The sequence below is a fragment of the Melozone crissalis genome, unplaced genomic scaffold, assembly GCF_028551555.1.
Source record: "Melozone crissalis strain CALT ecotype California unplaced genomic scaffold, PUWL_Pcris_2 ptg000056l_1, whole genome shotgun sequence".
Classification (NCBI taxonomy): Eukaryota; Metazoa; Chordata; class Aves; order Passeriformes; family Passerellidae; genus Melozone; species Melozone crissalis.
In genome coordinates this window covers 9,277,568-9,290,486 of record NW_026535834.1, presented here as the reverse complement: position 1 = coordinate 9,290,486, position 12,919 = coordinate 9,277,568, and the positions used below count along the sequence as shown (strand labels likewise).

At 57.4% G+C, this 12,919-nt stretch overlaps 1 protein-coding gene across 4 annotated transcripts in view; it reads right to left on the bottom strand.

Annotated features, from left to right (window-relative positions):
- NIN (ninein) overlaps window positions 1-12,919 on the bottom strand; it is a 72,721-nt gene extending 59,802 nt beyond the window's left edge. For 3 of the 4 annotated variants that reach the window (XM_054286865.1, XM_054286867.1, XM_054286868.1), the window contains exons 1-2: window positions 12,872-12,919; window positions 5,707-5,910 (exon numbers count right to left, since the gene is read on the bottom strand). In XM_054286865.1, the coding sequence (XP_054142840.1) occupies window positions 5,707-5,889 (183 nt within the window). In that variant the 5' untranslated portion in view covers window positions 5,890-5,910; window positions 12,872-12,919. Of the gene's footprint in view, window positions 1-5,706; window positions 5,911-12,660; window positions 12,696-12,871 lie in introns of those variants that run through there. The other variant, XM_054286866.1, reaches the window with a different exon arrangement.

Genomic DNA, 12,919 nt, shown 5'->3' with positions numbered 1-12,919 from the left:
GTGCTGGGGATGGCTTCGGATGGGAGTTCACAGGAAAACAAGACCCACTTTGCATCTCTTACATGGAATTAAATAAAATCAAACCACCTGGGCAGGTGTGCAGCAGCACTGCCATCACCTGCTCTGCACAATGAGCCCCACAGCTCCTGCCTGCACTGAGGAGGAGGAGCTGAGCCCTTGCACAAGGACACAGGCAGCCATCCACGCTTCCTGAATGCTGGAAATTCACTGCTGAGCTGAAAAGCTTCTCATTCCTAGCCACAAATGAGCAGGAAGGTTTGGAGAAGCATTCAGGTTGGGAAATAATCATTAAGGTTATCAAGTCCAACCTCAGAGCTGCTCAAGCCCCAGGTGCTCACAGAGGCACAGGAGGAACATGAAGACGTTAAAATCAAGCCTTTCCCAGGAGCAGATGCCCATGAGACAGCCCTGTGTGCTGTTCATCCCCAAAAATGCCAAAAATCCCCTTGAACAGAGGGGGAAATGCCCCCAGAGCAGAGGGGGGGAATGCCCCCAGAGCAGAGGATGCTCTGCTGCCCACTCCTCCCACCAAGAGCAGGCTGAGATGCTGCTGCTCACACCCCCACTATTGTGTGCCTGACAAATCACCAAGAAAAGGGAGAAAAATAGAAAAATAAAATAGGTTCAGCCCTCCCTGCTCCCTACAGCCCCAGGCAAAGTGGGGCTTAGTAAAATCCACTCCAGAGCTGGTGTCTAATTAGACACTGGGGTCTAATGAAGTGGACTGGCCCTGTGGTCACATTGGGATTTTTCCATGAGCAGGACACCCCCAGGAGCCTGAGAAGATCAGGCTGAGGATCAGGATGTAGCCACACTCCTGTGCAGCACAGCAGGACTGCAAATACAAATCAGCAGTACAGGGGGGTCCCCAATGCCCTCCTCACTCTGCAGGTGGAGTCCCAGATGGAAAAGGGGGAGATTTGTCCTCAAGATGGGCCAGAGGTTTTCCCAACAGCAGCTGAGCAGCAAAAGCAGCCTGTGGAGCACCTCTGACCTTGGATGTGTGCAGGCACAGAGTGCAAGAGAGAGAAACAGCACTGATAAAATGGGAGCTGGGCTGGAGCACGAGCCAGGCCAGGCAGCCACGGGACAGCAAAGCCACAAAGGCTGCAGAAATCCTATAGAAATCCTCCTGCAAGGCTAGGGGGGCCCTGGCACAAGTTCCCCATCCCTGGAGGTGCCCAAGGCCAGGTTGGATGGGCTGGGAGCAGCCTGGGATGGTGGAAGGTGTCCCTTCAGAACAAGATAGGCTTTAAGGTCCCTTCCAACCCAAACGACTCTGATTTTATGACTCTGTTTTGGTGTTGCTCATCTGTGTGTCTGCCCATGGGGGTCTCTCAGCAATCTGGGGCTGATCTCAGCCAGCCAGGAGGAGATGGGGGTTGGGGAGGTGATGAACAATGTGGATCCAGGATCAGGGACAGCGCCCACATTCCTGGCTGGGAGGGTGGGCAGGCCCGGGCACAGGGTGCCCAGAGCAGCTGTGGATCCCTGGAAATGCCCAAGGCCAGGCTGGATGGGGTTTGGAGCAACCTGGGGTCCCTGCAAACCCCACAGCCAGAGCAGCACTGCACAGCCAGGGCAGCACCCAGCAAGGAGAATTTTCTCAGAAGGAATAAATCAAACAAGACAAACCCAGCAGCAGAGGCACAGCCAGCCCAGCCCAGCCTGCCTAGGCACTCAGGGACCAACCAAAGCTGTGCTGCTGAGCAACCCTGGATCCTCAGAGAAACCCCAATGTCCCTGCACAGCCAGCTCCCTGTGAAGCTGTGCTGATTAGCACTAGAAAGGGCTGGAAGCCTGTGCCAGGGTACCTGCTGCTCCTGCCATGCAAACAAAGCACTTGGCACAGCCAGGACAGGCAGCAGGGGCTCCTTGCAGCTCCCTGCCCTGGTCCCCAGCACAAACCCCATCCCCAGGGCTCTGCCCCTGCCTGCAGACTGCTTCCAGCCAGAAAGCTGCACAGGGCAATGTCTGCTGGGGGAGATGGAGGATCAGGGAATATCCTGACCCTCAGGGATCATCCAGGGCAGCTCCTGTCCCCGCCCAGACCCCCAACAATCCCATCCTGGGCATCCCTGGCAGCTCCTGGAGCTCTGGGGCTGTGCCCATTCCCTGGGCAGTGCCGGCAACCTCCGGGGAAAGAACTTTTCCTGATTTCCACCCAAACCTGCCCTGGCACAGCTCCAGCTGTCCCCTCAGGTCCCAACAAGCCACTCCTGCAGTGCCATCACAACAGGGCAGCCCTGGCCAAGCCCACAGGGCACCAAGGGGAGCAGCAAGGGCACTGCAGGCACAGGGGAGGATATTTGGGTGTTTTGCAAGAGGTCATTGCAGGGAGCTGGGAGTGAAAGCCCAGCCAGGCTGTCCTTGCTGCAGGCTGGGAATGCAGTGGTGCAGGTGAAACCTGAGCTCCCCATCCCGGCTCAAGGACAGCCCCAAGGACAGGCCCTGCATAGGGCCCACAGTGCCCAACTTCACGGGATCCCAGCAGGATATGGGCTGGAAAGGACCTTAAAGGTCATCTCATCCCTCTCCTGCCATGGCAGGGACACCTTCCACTGTCCCAGGCTGCTCCCAGCCCATCCAGCCTGGCCTTGGGCACTGCCAGGGATAGGGACAGACTCCCAGGGCTCATCCCCATCCCTGCACTGTCCCCAGGACACCTCTGGATTGCTGCTAATTAAAGGGCACAGAGAGGACAGACAGACAGGCCCAGCCACACCCATCCCGTCACTCCTGCCATGGAGGGTGAGGGGAAGGAACCTTCCTGAGGCACCCCAGAACTGACTGCCCTCACTCCTGCATTGAGGGTGAGGGGAAGGAACCTTCCTGAGGCACCCCAGAACTGACTGCCCTCACTCCTGCATTGAGGGTGAGGGGAAGGAACCTTCCTGAGGCACCCCAGAACTGACTGCCCTCACTCCTGCATTGAGGGTGAGGGGAAGGAACCTTCCTGAGGCACCCCAGAACTGACTGCCCTCACTCCTGCCATGGAGGGTGAGGGGAAGGAACCTTCCTGAGGCACCCCAGAACTGACTGCCCTCACTCCTGCCATGGAGGGTGAGGGGAAGGAACCTTCCTGAGGCACCCCAGAACTGACTGCCCTCACTCCTGCATTGAGGGTGAGGGGAAGGAACCTTCCTGAGGCACCCCAGAACTGACTGCCCTCACTCCTGCCATGGAGGGTGAGGGGAAGGAACCTTCCTGAGGCACCCCAGAACTGACTGCCCTCACTCCTGCCATGGAGGGTGAGGGGAAGGAACCTTCCTGAGGCACCCCAGAACTGACTGCCCTCACTCCTGCCATGGAGGGTGAGGGGAAGGAACCCTCCTGAGGCACCCCAGAACTGACTGCCCTCACTCCTGCCATGGAGGGTGAGGGGAAGGAACCTTCCTGAGGCACCCCAGAACTGCCGTGAGCATCATCTGCACGCACAGTGTGTGAGGGAAACACTCCCACAGGGGTTTGGCTCTGCCTCGAGTCAGGGCAGGATTTACACCCCACATCAGACCCCAGTAATTCCCAAATCACCTCAGGGGAGGCAGCACCTCCAGTCCCAGGATTTACACCCCACACCAGACCCCAACAATCCCCAAAACACCTCAGGGGAGGCAGCACTTCCAGCCCACAAGTCAGAGCAGGATTTACGGATTTACCCCCACACCAGACCCCATTAATTCCCAAACCACCTCAGGGGTGGCAGTACCTCCAGCCCCTCTCTGGATGCCAGGGCACAAAACCCCCATTAAAACACCCCAAATGCAGGGTCACACTCAGCTCCCAGTCCTTACCCAGAGCAGAGGGCTGGAATGAGATGATCTTTAAAATCCCCTTCCAACCCAAACCATCCCACAATTTCACGACCCCAGAGCATCCATTCACGCCTGGAGCAGAGCCCCAGCACAAAGACAAGCACGTGGCCCCACGAGCAGCCCCTGAGCAGACAAAACCTTCCCCCAGTGCCCCCTCCCAGTGCTCTCCCATAAATCCCAGCCCTTGGAAGTGCAGGCACACAAAGGCTGTGACCATCTGCAGCACGAGGGGCAGGTGCAACAAGTCTGTGCTCAGGGGGCTCTGGGGCTGCTGCTGCTCTCCCCAGGACACCCCAAGGATGCCACCAGGGCCATGAAACTGAAATCTGGCTCGTGCTTAAACCTGAGCCATTGCTGCTGCTGCTGGGGAGCAGGGACAGGGATTGTCCTGAGGCTCTGTGCCAGGCTGGGAGGGAAAACCATCCCCAGGGACAAAGGGAGGGTGAAATAAAATTGGATGGCAGGGGTGGAGCTCTGGGTTGGGATGGGGTGAGTGTGACTCTGCATTTAGGATGTTTTAATGGGGTTTTTGGTGCCCTGACAGCCACATCTGTCCTTTTCTCTCTGCACCACCATCCCACAAGTGGCAAAGCCAGGTGATAGGACAATGGCTGTAAGCTGAAGGAAAAGAGATTTAAATTCAGTATTGGGAAGGAATTCCTGTCTGGGAGGGTGGTGAGGCCCTGGACGGTGCCCAGAGAAGCTGTGGCTGCCCCTGGACATTCCCAAGGCCAGGTTGGAGCACCCTGGGACAGTGGAAGTGTCCCTGCCATGGCAGGGGTGGCACTGGATGATCTTTAAGGTCCTTCCAACCCAAACCATTCTGGGATTCTTTGCTAACAGCATCCGAGTGCCCCATGCTCAAGATGACAGAGCAGCACAGAAAGTCTCTGGTGCTCCAGAAAATGCCACACTGCAGCTCTAAAGGTCAACAACCTCCACCTGCATCCATCTCAGCCCCACTCACTGCCAGCAGAGGAGATGCAGCCCCAGGGCAGGTGAGGAAGAGGAGGAAAAAAGGAAAAACCCCTTTGATCATTAAAGGAATTATTCTGTTTGTGAGAGCTGCAGTTTGATTGGGAATTGGAGCCAGGATGGCTGCCTGGCTGCCCTGCTCCACATTTGTGTGATTTTAATGAGCAGTGATGGATTTCAGGGTGATTTCCAGGGAAGGAGCTGATGCACTCTGAGCACAAGGACACCCAGCTGAACCTGGAGATCCCCCCAGGGCAGCAGCTTCTGGGATTTATGGGATTTAACCCCATAAAGGCACAACCACAGCTGGAGAATGGCTTTGGGGAGCCACCAGCACCCGGCAATGGGGACAGAGGTGGCTCAGACAGTGTGGGACAATATTCTGCACCTCAGAGAGACACCCGTGACTGCACACAGCCCTGCCAGCCTAACCACAGCTTAAGCCAGGGTAAATCACAGGCTCAAGCCCTGGATTTAGGGCTTTGTCCCACCCCAGGTGGCTCAGAGCCTGTCTGAGCACCTGGTGAGCTGGTCTGGGGAGGTGACCCAGGCCAGCAGCACCAGGAGCAGAGCTGGGGACACAGACAGTGAGAGCCAAGGGCAGCCAGAGCTGGCACCTGCTCTGGCCTTGGGAAAGCACACAGGGCACAAAGCTCAGCCTAAACCTGGGTTTCATTCCACCTCCAGTCAGGGCAGACAGAGCAGTTCCCTCCCCTGTCATCCCAAATTCTGCTCTTGGAGGTGCCCTGAGCCCACCCTGCTGAACAGACCAGACCAAACCCCACGAGTCCTCCAGCACCAGAGCCTCAGGAATGTTGGACACACACAAACCACACCCATCAATCTCCCCAAAACCACCCCATGCGTGCAGGCACTGCATCCCCCAGCTCCTTACCCTGCCTAGGAGGTTTCCTTGGAGCAGGGTCTGCTGCAGGGCTGGGGCCACCTCCTCCAGGTGCAGCACGTGGCAGAGGTCAGTGAGCTCCTCCTGGCCCAGGGAGCCCGTGCCTGTGCTGTCAAAGCTGTCAAAGAGCTCCTTGAGGCGAACTTCATACTGGTCCTGCTCAGCTTCATCCATCCCATAGCCTGCCACGCTCACCTGGGGGAACAGACGGGACAGGTCACCCTCAGCGCCATGGGACAGCAAAAAAACCCACAGGAGATGCCCACCAGGCTGTTTGGGGCTGAATTGATGCTCCAGCCTCTCCCAGCCCACTGGGGAAGAAGCCACAGAGCAGAAAGGGCCAGGGGGAAAAGCCAGGCAGAGCCAAACCCTGGGGAGGCACAGCCCAGGTGGCACGTCCTGTCCCTGTGTGCCACCTCCCACTGCTCCTGTCAGCTCGTCTGGCTCAGCTGCAGCAGATAAATTGTTCCCTGGAGCTCCAGGGATCCCCAGGTGCTGCAGGTGAATAGATAAACAAGGCAAGAAGGGCTCAGCAGGGAGCAAAGGCTGAGGAGGGGAGGGCAGGAGAGCCCAGCCCAAACCCTTCAGGGCAGCCACCCCCTCCAGGAGCACAACACACCCCCCAAAAACACAGCTGGGGTCATGGAATGCTTTAGGTTGGGAAAAAACTCCCCAGATCAAGCCCAGCTGCAAGAGCTCCCCACGTCACAGACATCTTTTAGTGAAAATCCTTCCCTTAGGATTTTTGATTCCTGAGAAGCTGAAAGGCCTCAGGAACAAAATGTAAACATTGATTATCTGCTGCTGTGGAATGCAACAGGTGCATCTGTGATTGGTCTCATGGGGTTGTTTGTAATTAATGGCCAATCACAGCCCAGCTGGCTCGGACAGAGAGCCGAGCCACAAGCCTTTGTTATCATTCCTTTCTATTCCATTCTTAGCCAGCCTTCTGAGATGAAACCTTTTCTTCTATTCTTTTAGTATAGTTTTAATGTAATATATATCATAAAATAATAAATCAGCCTTCTGAAACATGGAGTCACATCCTCATCTCTTCCTTCAACACAACACCCCTGTGAACACCGTCACCCTCCCCGTGCTGCTCTCCCTCAGGTGTTCCAGGCCCAGCCCTGGCTGAGGGCAGAGTCTGACAGGCAGCAAGCCCAGAGCAGCGTGGGGACAGCCAAAATGTTCCTGTGTCCTGCAGCAGGCACACAAAACCCAGACCCTGTTTGCCCCAGGTCTCCATCTTCCCCCCCAAGTCAAGTTTTCACCCCTCTCATCCTGCTCACAGCCCCAGGGGCTGTTCTGGCAGGGGGTAGAGGGAAATTCCCTGTCTGAAATGAAGGATTTGGCTGGAGCTGTTTGCTCAGGGCTCCAGGCTGGCTTTGGGTGGCAGCAGTGCCACCAAACAGCTTGGGTGTGCATGTGCCACTACCCTGGGGCACAACAGCCACTGTCACCGTGCTTGGGTGACAATGGGCACTGCAGTTGGTGTCCCCAAATGGGCATCCCAGCCTCATCCATGACCCCACACCAGCCAGCCCTGGGAATTCTGGCTTTGTGACTGCTGGGGGTTGTGCCAGCCACATTTCCCAAAACAGGGGCTCCTACCCCACCCAGCCCTGTCCCCTCTGCTCCTCACAGGGCTCCTGTGGCTCCCCGGGCCCCCAGCAGCACTCCTGGACACCCCAGAGCTGCTCCAGCTGCAGCCCAGCTCCACAGCCCTGCCCAGCCCAGCCAGGGAATCCCCAGGGCAGGCAGGGCAGCAGCTGTGTCCTTGATTTCCCTGGCTGCAGGAGCAGATGCCAGGGCAGAGCATCCTCTGGATCCCACATCTGCCGAGGGATGCAGGGCTGGTGCAGCACACAGGGGACAGGGACAGCCCAGCCTGTCCTTCCTCAGCTGTGGGCACTCCAGGGATGGACACAACCCCTCCACCCGACCCTCACACCCTCCCTGCCCTATTTTTCTCCCCCACAAATCCCTCTTGAGCTGATTTCCCAAGCGCTGGGGGGAGGAAGGAGGCACAGACACATTCAACAACACATTCACAGAAGAAGAGGCAGCAGCCAAAATCTCAGGTGCCTGTGAGCAGGAGGAAGGCAACAAACTTGTTTCCATTCCCACAGCAGCCACCCCATTCCCCACCTGCACCCCCAGGGCCCAGCAGTGGCTGGATCCTGGTGTCAGGGAGCCCCGCCTGCACATTCCAGCCACCCCAAAACTCACAGCCAGGATGACTCCACCCCACAGAGCTTCCCAAGCACCTCTGAACCTCTTACCTTCAGGGTCAGCCACCTCCTGCCCCCCCAGAGATGTCTCCAGCCCCTGAACAGAACCAGTTCCCCCAGTTAGTGCAGGGAGATAAATGCCACCTGCCAGTACATCCCCGAGCATCCCTGGAGCACTGGGATCACCCCTCTCAGTGCCACAACAGCCCAGAAACTCACCCTGGGCAGATCTAGCATTGGAAACCCCAAAATACAGCAGGAAAACCCCAATCCTTGAAGGAAAAGAGCATCAGGTGCGTGGACCACACCTGCCCAGTGAGTTTTTGGTGAGGGACAGTCAGAGCTTAGAGGGACAGAATGCCACAACAACACAGAGCCCTAAAACTCACCCTGGCACATTGGGAATCCCCAAAAGAGAGCAGGAAAACCCTAATCCCTAAAGGAAAAGAGCATCAGGAGTGTGAGTTTGGTGAGAGACAGCCAGAGCTTAGAGGGACACAGTGCCACAATAGCACAGAGCCCTAAAACTCACCCTGGGCAAATCCAGCATTGGGAACCCCCAAAACCAGCAGGAAAACCCCAATCCCTAAAGGAAAAGAGCATCAGGTGCATGGGCCACACCTGCCCTACAGCCCAGGTGAGTTTTTGGGAAGAGCAGCCTCGCACATCCCCATGCCAGGGGACAGCCAGAGCTTAGAGGGACACAATGCCATAACAACACAGAGCCCTAAAACTCACCCTGGGCATTGGGAACCTCACAAAACCAGCAGGATAACCCCAATCACTAAAGGAAAAGAGCATCGGGTACATGGGCTACACCTGCCCTACAGCCCAGGTGAGTTTGTGGCGAGGGACAGCCAGAGCTTAGAGGGACAGAATGCCACAAAAACACAGAGCCCTAAAACTCACCCTGGGCAAATCCAGCATTGGGAACCCCCAAAACCAGCAGGAAAACCCCAATCCCTAAAGGAAAAGAGCATCAGGTGCGTGGGCCACACCTGCCCTACAGCCCAGGTGAGTTTGTGGCAAGGGCAGCCTCGCACATCCCCATGCCAGGGGACAGCCAGAGCTTAGAGGGACACAATGGCACAACAGCACAGAGCCCTAAAACTCACCCTGGGCATTGGGAACCCCATAAAACCAGCAGGAAAAAGCCCAATCCCTAAAGAAAAAGAGCATCGGGTACATGGGCTACACCTGCCCTACAGCCCAGGTGAGTTTGTGGCGAGGGACAGCCAGAGCTTAGAGGGACAGAATGCCACAAAAACACAGAGCCCTAAAACTCACCCTGGGCAAATCCAGCATTGGGAATCCCCCCAAAACCAGCAGGAAAACCCCAATCCCTAAAGAAAAAGAGCATCAGGTGCATGGGCCACACCTGCCCTACAGCCCAGGTGAGTTTTTGGCAAGAACAGCCTCACACATCCCCACAACCAGAGCTTATAGGGACCAGCCACCCCCGCAGAGCCTGGGGAAGGGGTTCCCCGTTTCCCAGCAGCGGGGGGGCCAGGGCTGGGTGCCCGCCTGCCTCAGACGGCCCCAGGAGCTGCCAGCAGCCCGGCCATCCCGCAATCCTGCTCAACCTCCATCTTAGGCAGGCGGCTCCGGCACGCAGCCGGCTGCGCAAGGTGACCCAAGATGCCTCCTTCTCCTCTCTCCTGCCTGAATTATTCAGCAGCTCTTCCACAGCGAGGGCAAAATAAACCACCTAGAGCTTCCTTCCTACCTGAGGAGCTGGCATGGGCAGCAGTCAGATAACGAGGGCAGCAGCAGAGCCCGGCGGCGCTGCCACCTCCATCCAGCAGCCGTGCTGGGGAAGGGGGGACCCGGCAGAGCACACAAAGCCCCGTGAAAGGGCAGCCTTTCATCCCTGCTCCAGATGGGCCAGCAGCTGAGATGCAGCAGGGATAATAGGGGCAGGCAGCAGCTGAGCGGGGGCTCCCCAGTCCCCGGCCAGCAGGAGAGGGGATGGTCCCTGCACAGGGCATCACTTTGTTCTGATTTATTGCTGCCCTTCTGTGCTGCTTCAACCCACCCAGAACGACCAGCTTGAGCTGAAAAGTGCATGTTTAGGACAGTCAGCACCACATCATTCTGGGTGGTTCATTTCTGGATTATTTCTGTTCTCCTTATTGGCAGCCCGGGGAAGCAAAGCGCTGCGGGATGATGATGATGATGAGAAGAGGAAGTTTTCACCGGCATTTCTTTCCTGCTTTTAAATCCACCCCCTCCTGAGAGCCAGATAACCTTCACGGCACACAATGCAGGGGCCTGAGAGGACTAAATTCTCAGCTAAATTTAACTCCAACAATATAGGCTCAAACAGTAATTACTGCCTCGCATATTTAAGTGCCTGGAATCGATAGCAACTTTACCCTGGAGCTAATGAAGACACAGATTGGTCAATCAATGGCATCAGCAAGGAGAAACACCACAATTAGCACAATTACTTTTTTTTTTTGAGGGGTGGGGTGTTTGTAAGCAGGATGAATTACAGAATTCCAGAATTATTTAAGTGGGAAGGGTCCTTAAAGGCCACTTCATGCCAACCCCCTGCCATGGGGTTCCTCTAGGACAATACAAAATTACATTTGCTGCTGCACAAGAGGGAGATTTGGGGATTTTGAGGATGCTCTGCATCACTAACCCGGGCTGTGGGTACCTTGCCCTTATCCCTGCCCTCCACTGAAGTCATCACCTCCAAGGGACAGCGAGGAAAATGTTTTTACTGCTCCTCTTGATTGCCTCGACTCAAATGAGGGCCTGGTAATTAGCAGTAATTACCCAGCAGGGCAGCATCCTGTGGCCACCTCCAAACACAAGCACCCATTCCATGGGATGTCACTGCTCTGAGTGTCCTCCTGTGCTGGAGAGGGGACACACTCTTGGCCACACCTGAGCAATTTAAAGCAACTTTCCCTTCCCACTGCACCTGTGGCAGCCTGGCTGATGTGAACACAGCTGGCAAAACCCAGCAGGAGCCCAGGTTTTAGTGCTGGGGGCTGTATGAGAGGCCCAGCAGCCACCAAAAGCAGACTGTGGAGCCCTTGCTGGAAAGGCAGAGCTGGGGTTGTCTCACCCTCATTATCTCCCTCCCTAATGAACCATCTCAGCCATCAGCAGCTCTGCTGAACCACAGAATTCCCTGAGCTGGAAGGGACCCACAGGGATCGTGGAACTCAGCTCCAGGCCCTGCACAGACACCCCAAAATCCCCACCCTGGGCATACCCGGAGTGTTATCCAAACTCCTGGAGCTCTGGCAGCCCTGGGAATGTCACCATTGCCTGGGGGATGAACCTTTCCTGAAACCCAACGCAAACCTGACACAGCTCCAGCCATTCCCTGGGTCCTGTCACTTGTCACCACAGAGAAGAGCTCGGTGTCCTGTCCCTGTGTCCGCCCCAAAATCCCCACACCGTGTCGGGACAATTTCCAACACCCATCCCCTCTAGGAGCAGCAGCCTCACACCGAGACACCAAAGGGAAAAACAGAACCTAAAAGGACAATGAAGCACCTTAATGTCACTAAATCACTTGACAGCACGCCCAGCTCTTCAAGGGTCAGCACCAGAGTCACCCTTACAGCTGGCAGCTCCTCCTCCCCATTGACCACGCTCATAATTTCCCCTCAAAACACCCCAAAAACACCCCCAGACCCTCCAAAGTTGGCAGAGAGCAGCGACTCTGTTAACCAAGCCCCAGCCCAGATTAGCAGGGCAGCGATGGTAATAAAAGCGCTATAAATTTATGGAAAGAGCTTCAAAAGCAGCGCAGCGTTTGAATATTCACGCCAGGCCGGTATTTGCATTGTAATAGGGCTTTTCACTGCCAGCCTTCCCTCCACAAGGAAAAACAAAGCGCCCATCTGGTTTGATTTTGCAAATGGGGCTGGAGTGGCTCGGCGGTGACTCCGGGAGCCCCGGGTGCGATAAAGCCCAAGGTGGAGGAGGCACAAAGCTGATTATTGCAGGAGTAAACAAAGCGATTCCCGGGAATCCATCCATCCCGGGGAAACGCGGGATGCGGGAATCCATCCATCCCGGGGAAACGCGGGATGCGGGAATCCATCCATCCCGGGAAACGCGGGATGCGGGAATTCCCGCGCAGCCCGGGAAGAGCTGCCCCGCTCTGCTGAATCACGGCGAAACGAGCCCAGAGCCTTCCTCGGCTCCGTATCGGGGAGCACATGAGGAAGAGGAGCACGGTACTCCCAGACTGTCACCCACTAAAATCCCAGCACTGGGTGCTCCTGGGCTGTGGATTTTGGCTCCATCCCTACAGGGATGCTCCAAGCGAGACGGGCCCACGCCTGGGGACCAGACAGCAGATGCTGTCTGCCACCCTGGCGACAACGAGCGCTCTGCCGATGACAAAACAACCGCTGTCATCAATTCCTCCGGCCGCAGCCGGCTGCTCCAGGGCTCAGCCCGGCCGGAGCGGCGCAGAGCCCGCTCCCAGCGCTCAGAGCATCCCCCCGGGAGCAGGGACGGCGCCCTTGGCAGGAGGGCGAGTGGCTGTCACCAGCACCGGGCGGACCTTGGGAGCTTTGGGGTGGCACCCGCTCACAGCCACCCCAAAACCGCGCTGCAGCTATGAGGAAGCAAACCTACCCCTAACCCTGGCCCCATTACCCCCTTCCATCCCTCCAGCATTCCCCCTTTCCCGGCAGCGCCCCCCGCCCCGCAGAGCCCCTCGTTCCCCGGCACGCACCTCGCCGCCGCTCCCGGTGCCGCTGCCCGCACACGCGGCCGCCCCGCCGCGAACGGACGGGACGGGAAGGGGCGGGCAGGGCCCGGCACCGCCCGCGGAGGAGGGACCGGGGCGGTCAGCGCTCCCCCCGCGCCCAGGCTCGGTATTTCCCCTTTCCCTTCCCTCCCCCGTCCCCGCAGCCGCCCCCGTCCCGTTCCCGTCCCGGCCTCACCGCTGCCGGTGCCGCGGGGCTGGCGGGGCGCAGCGCAGCGCTCGGAGC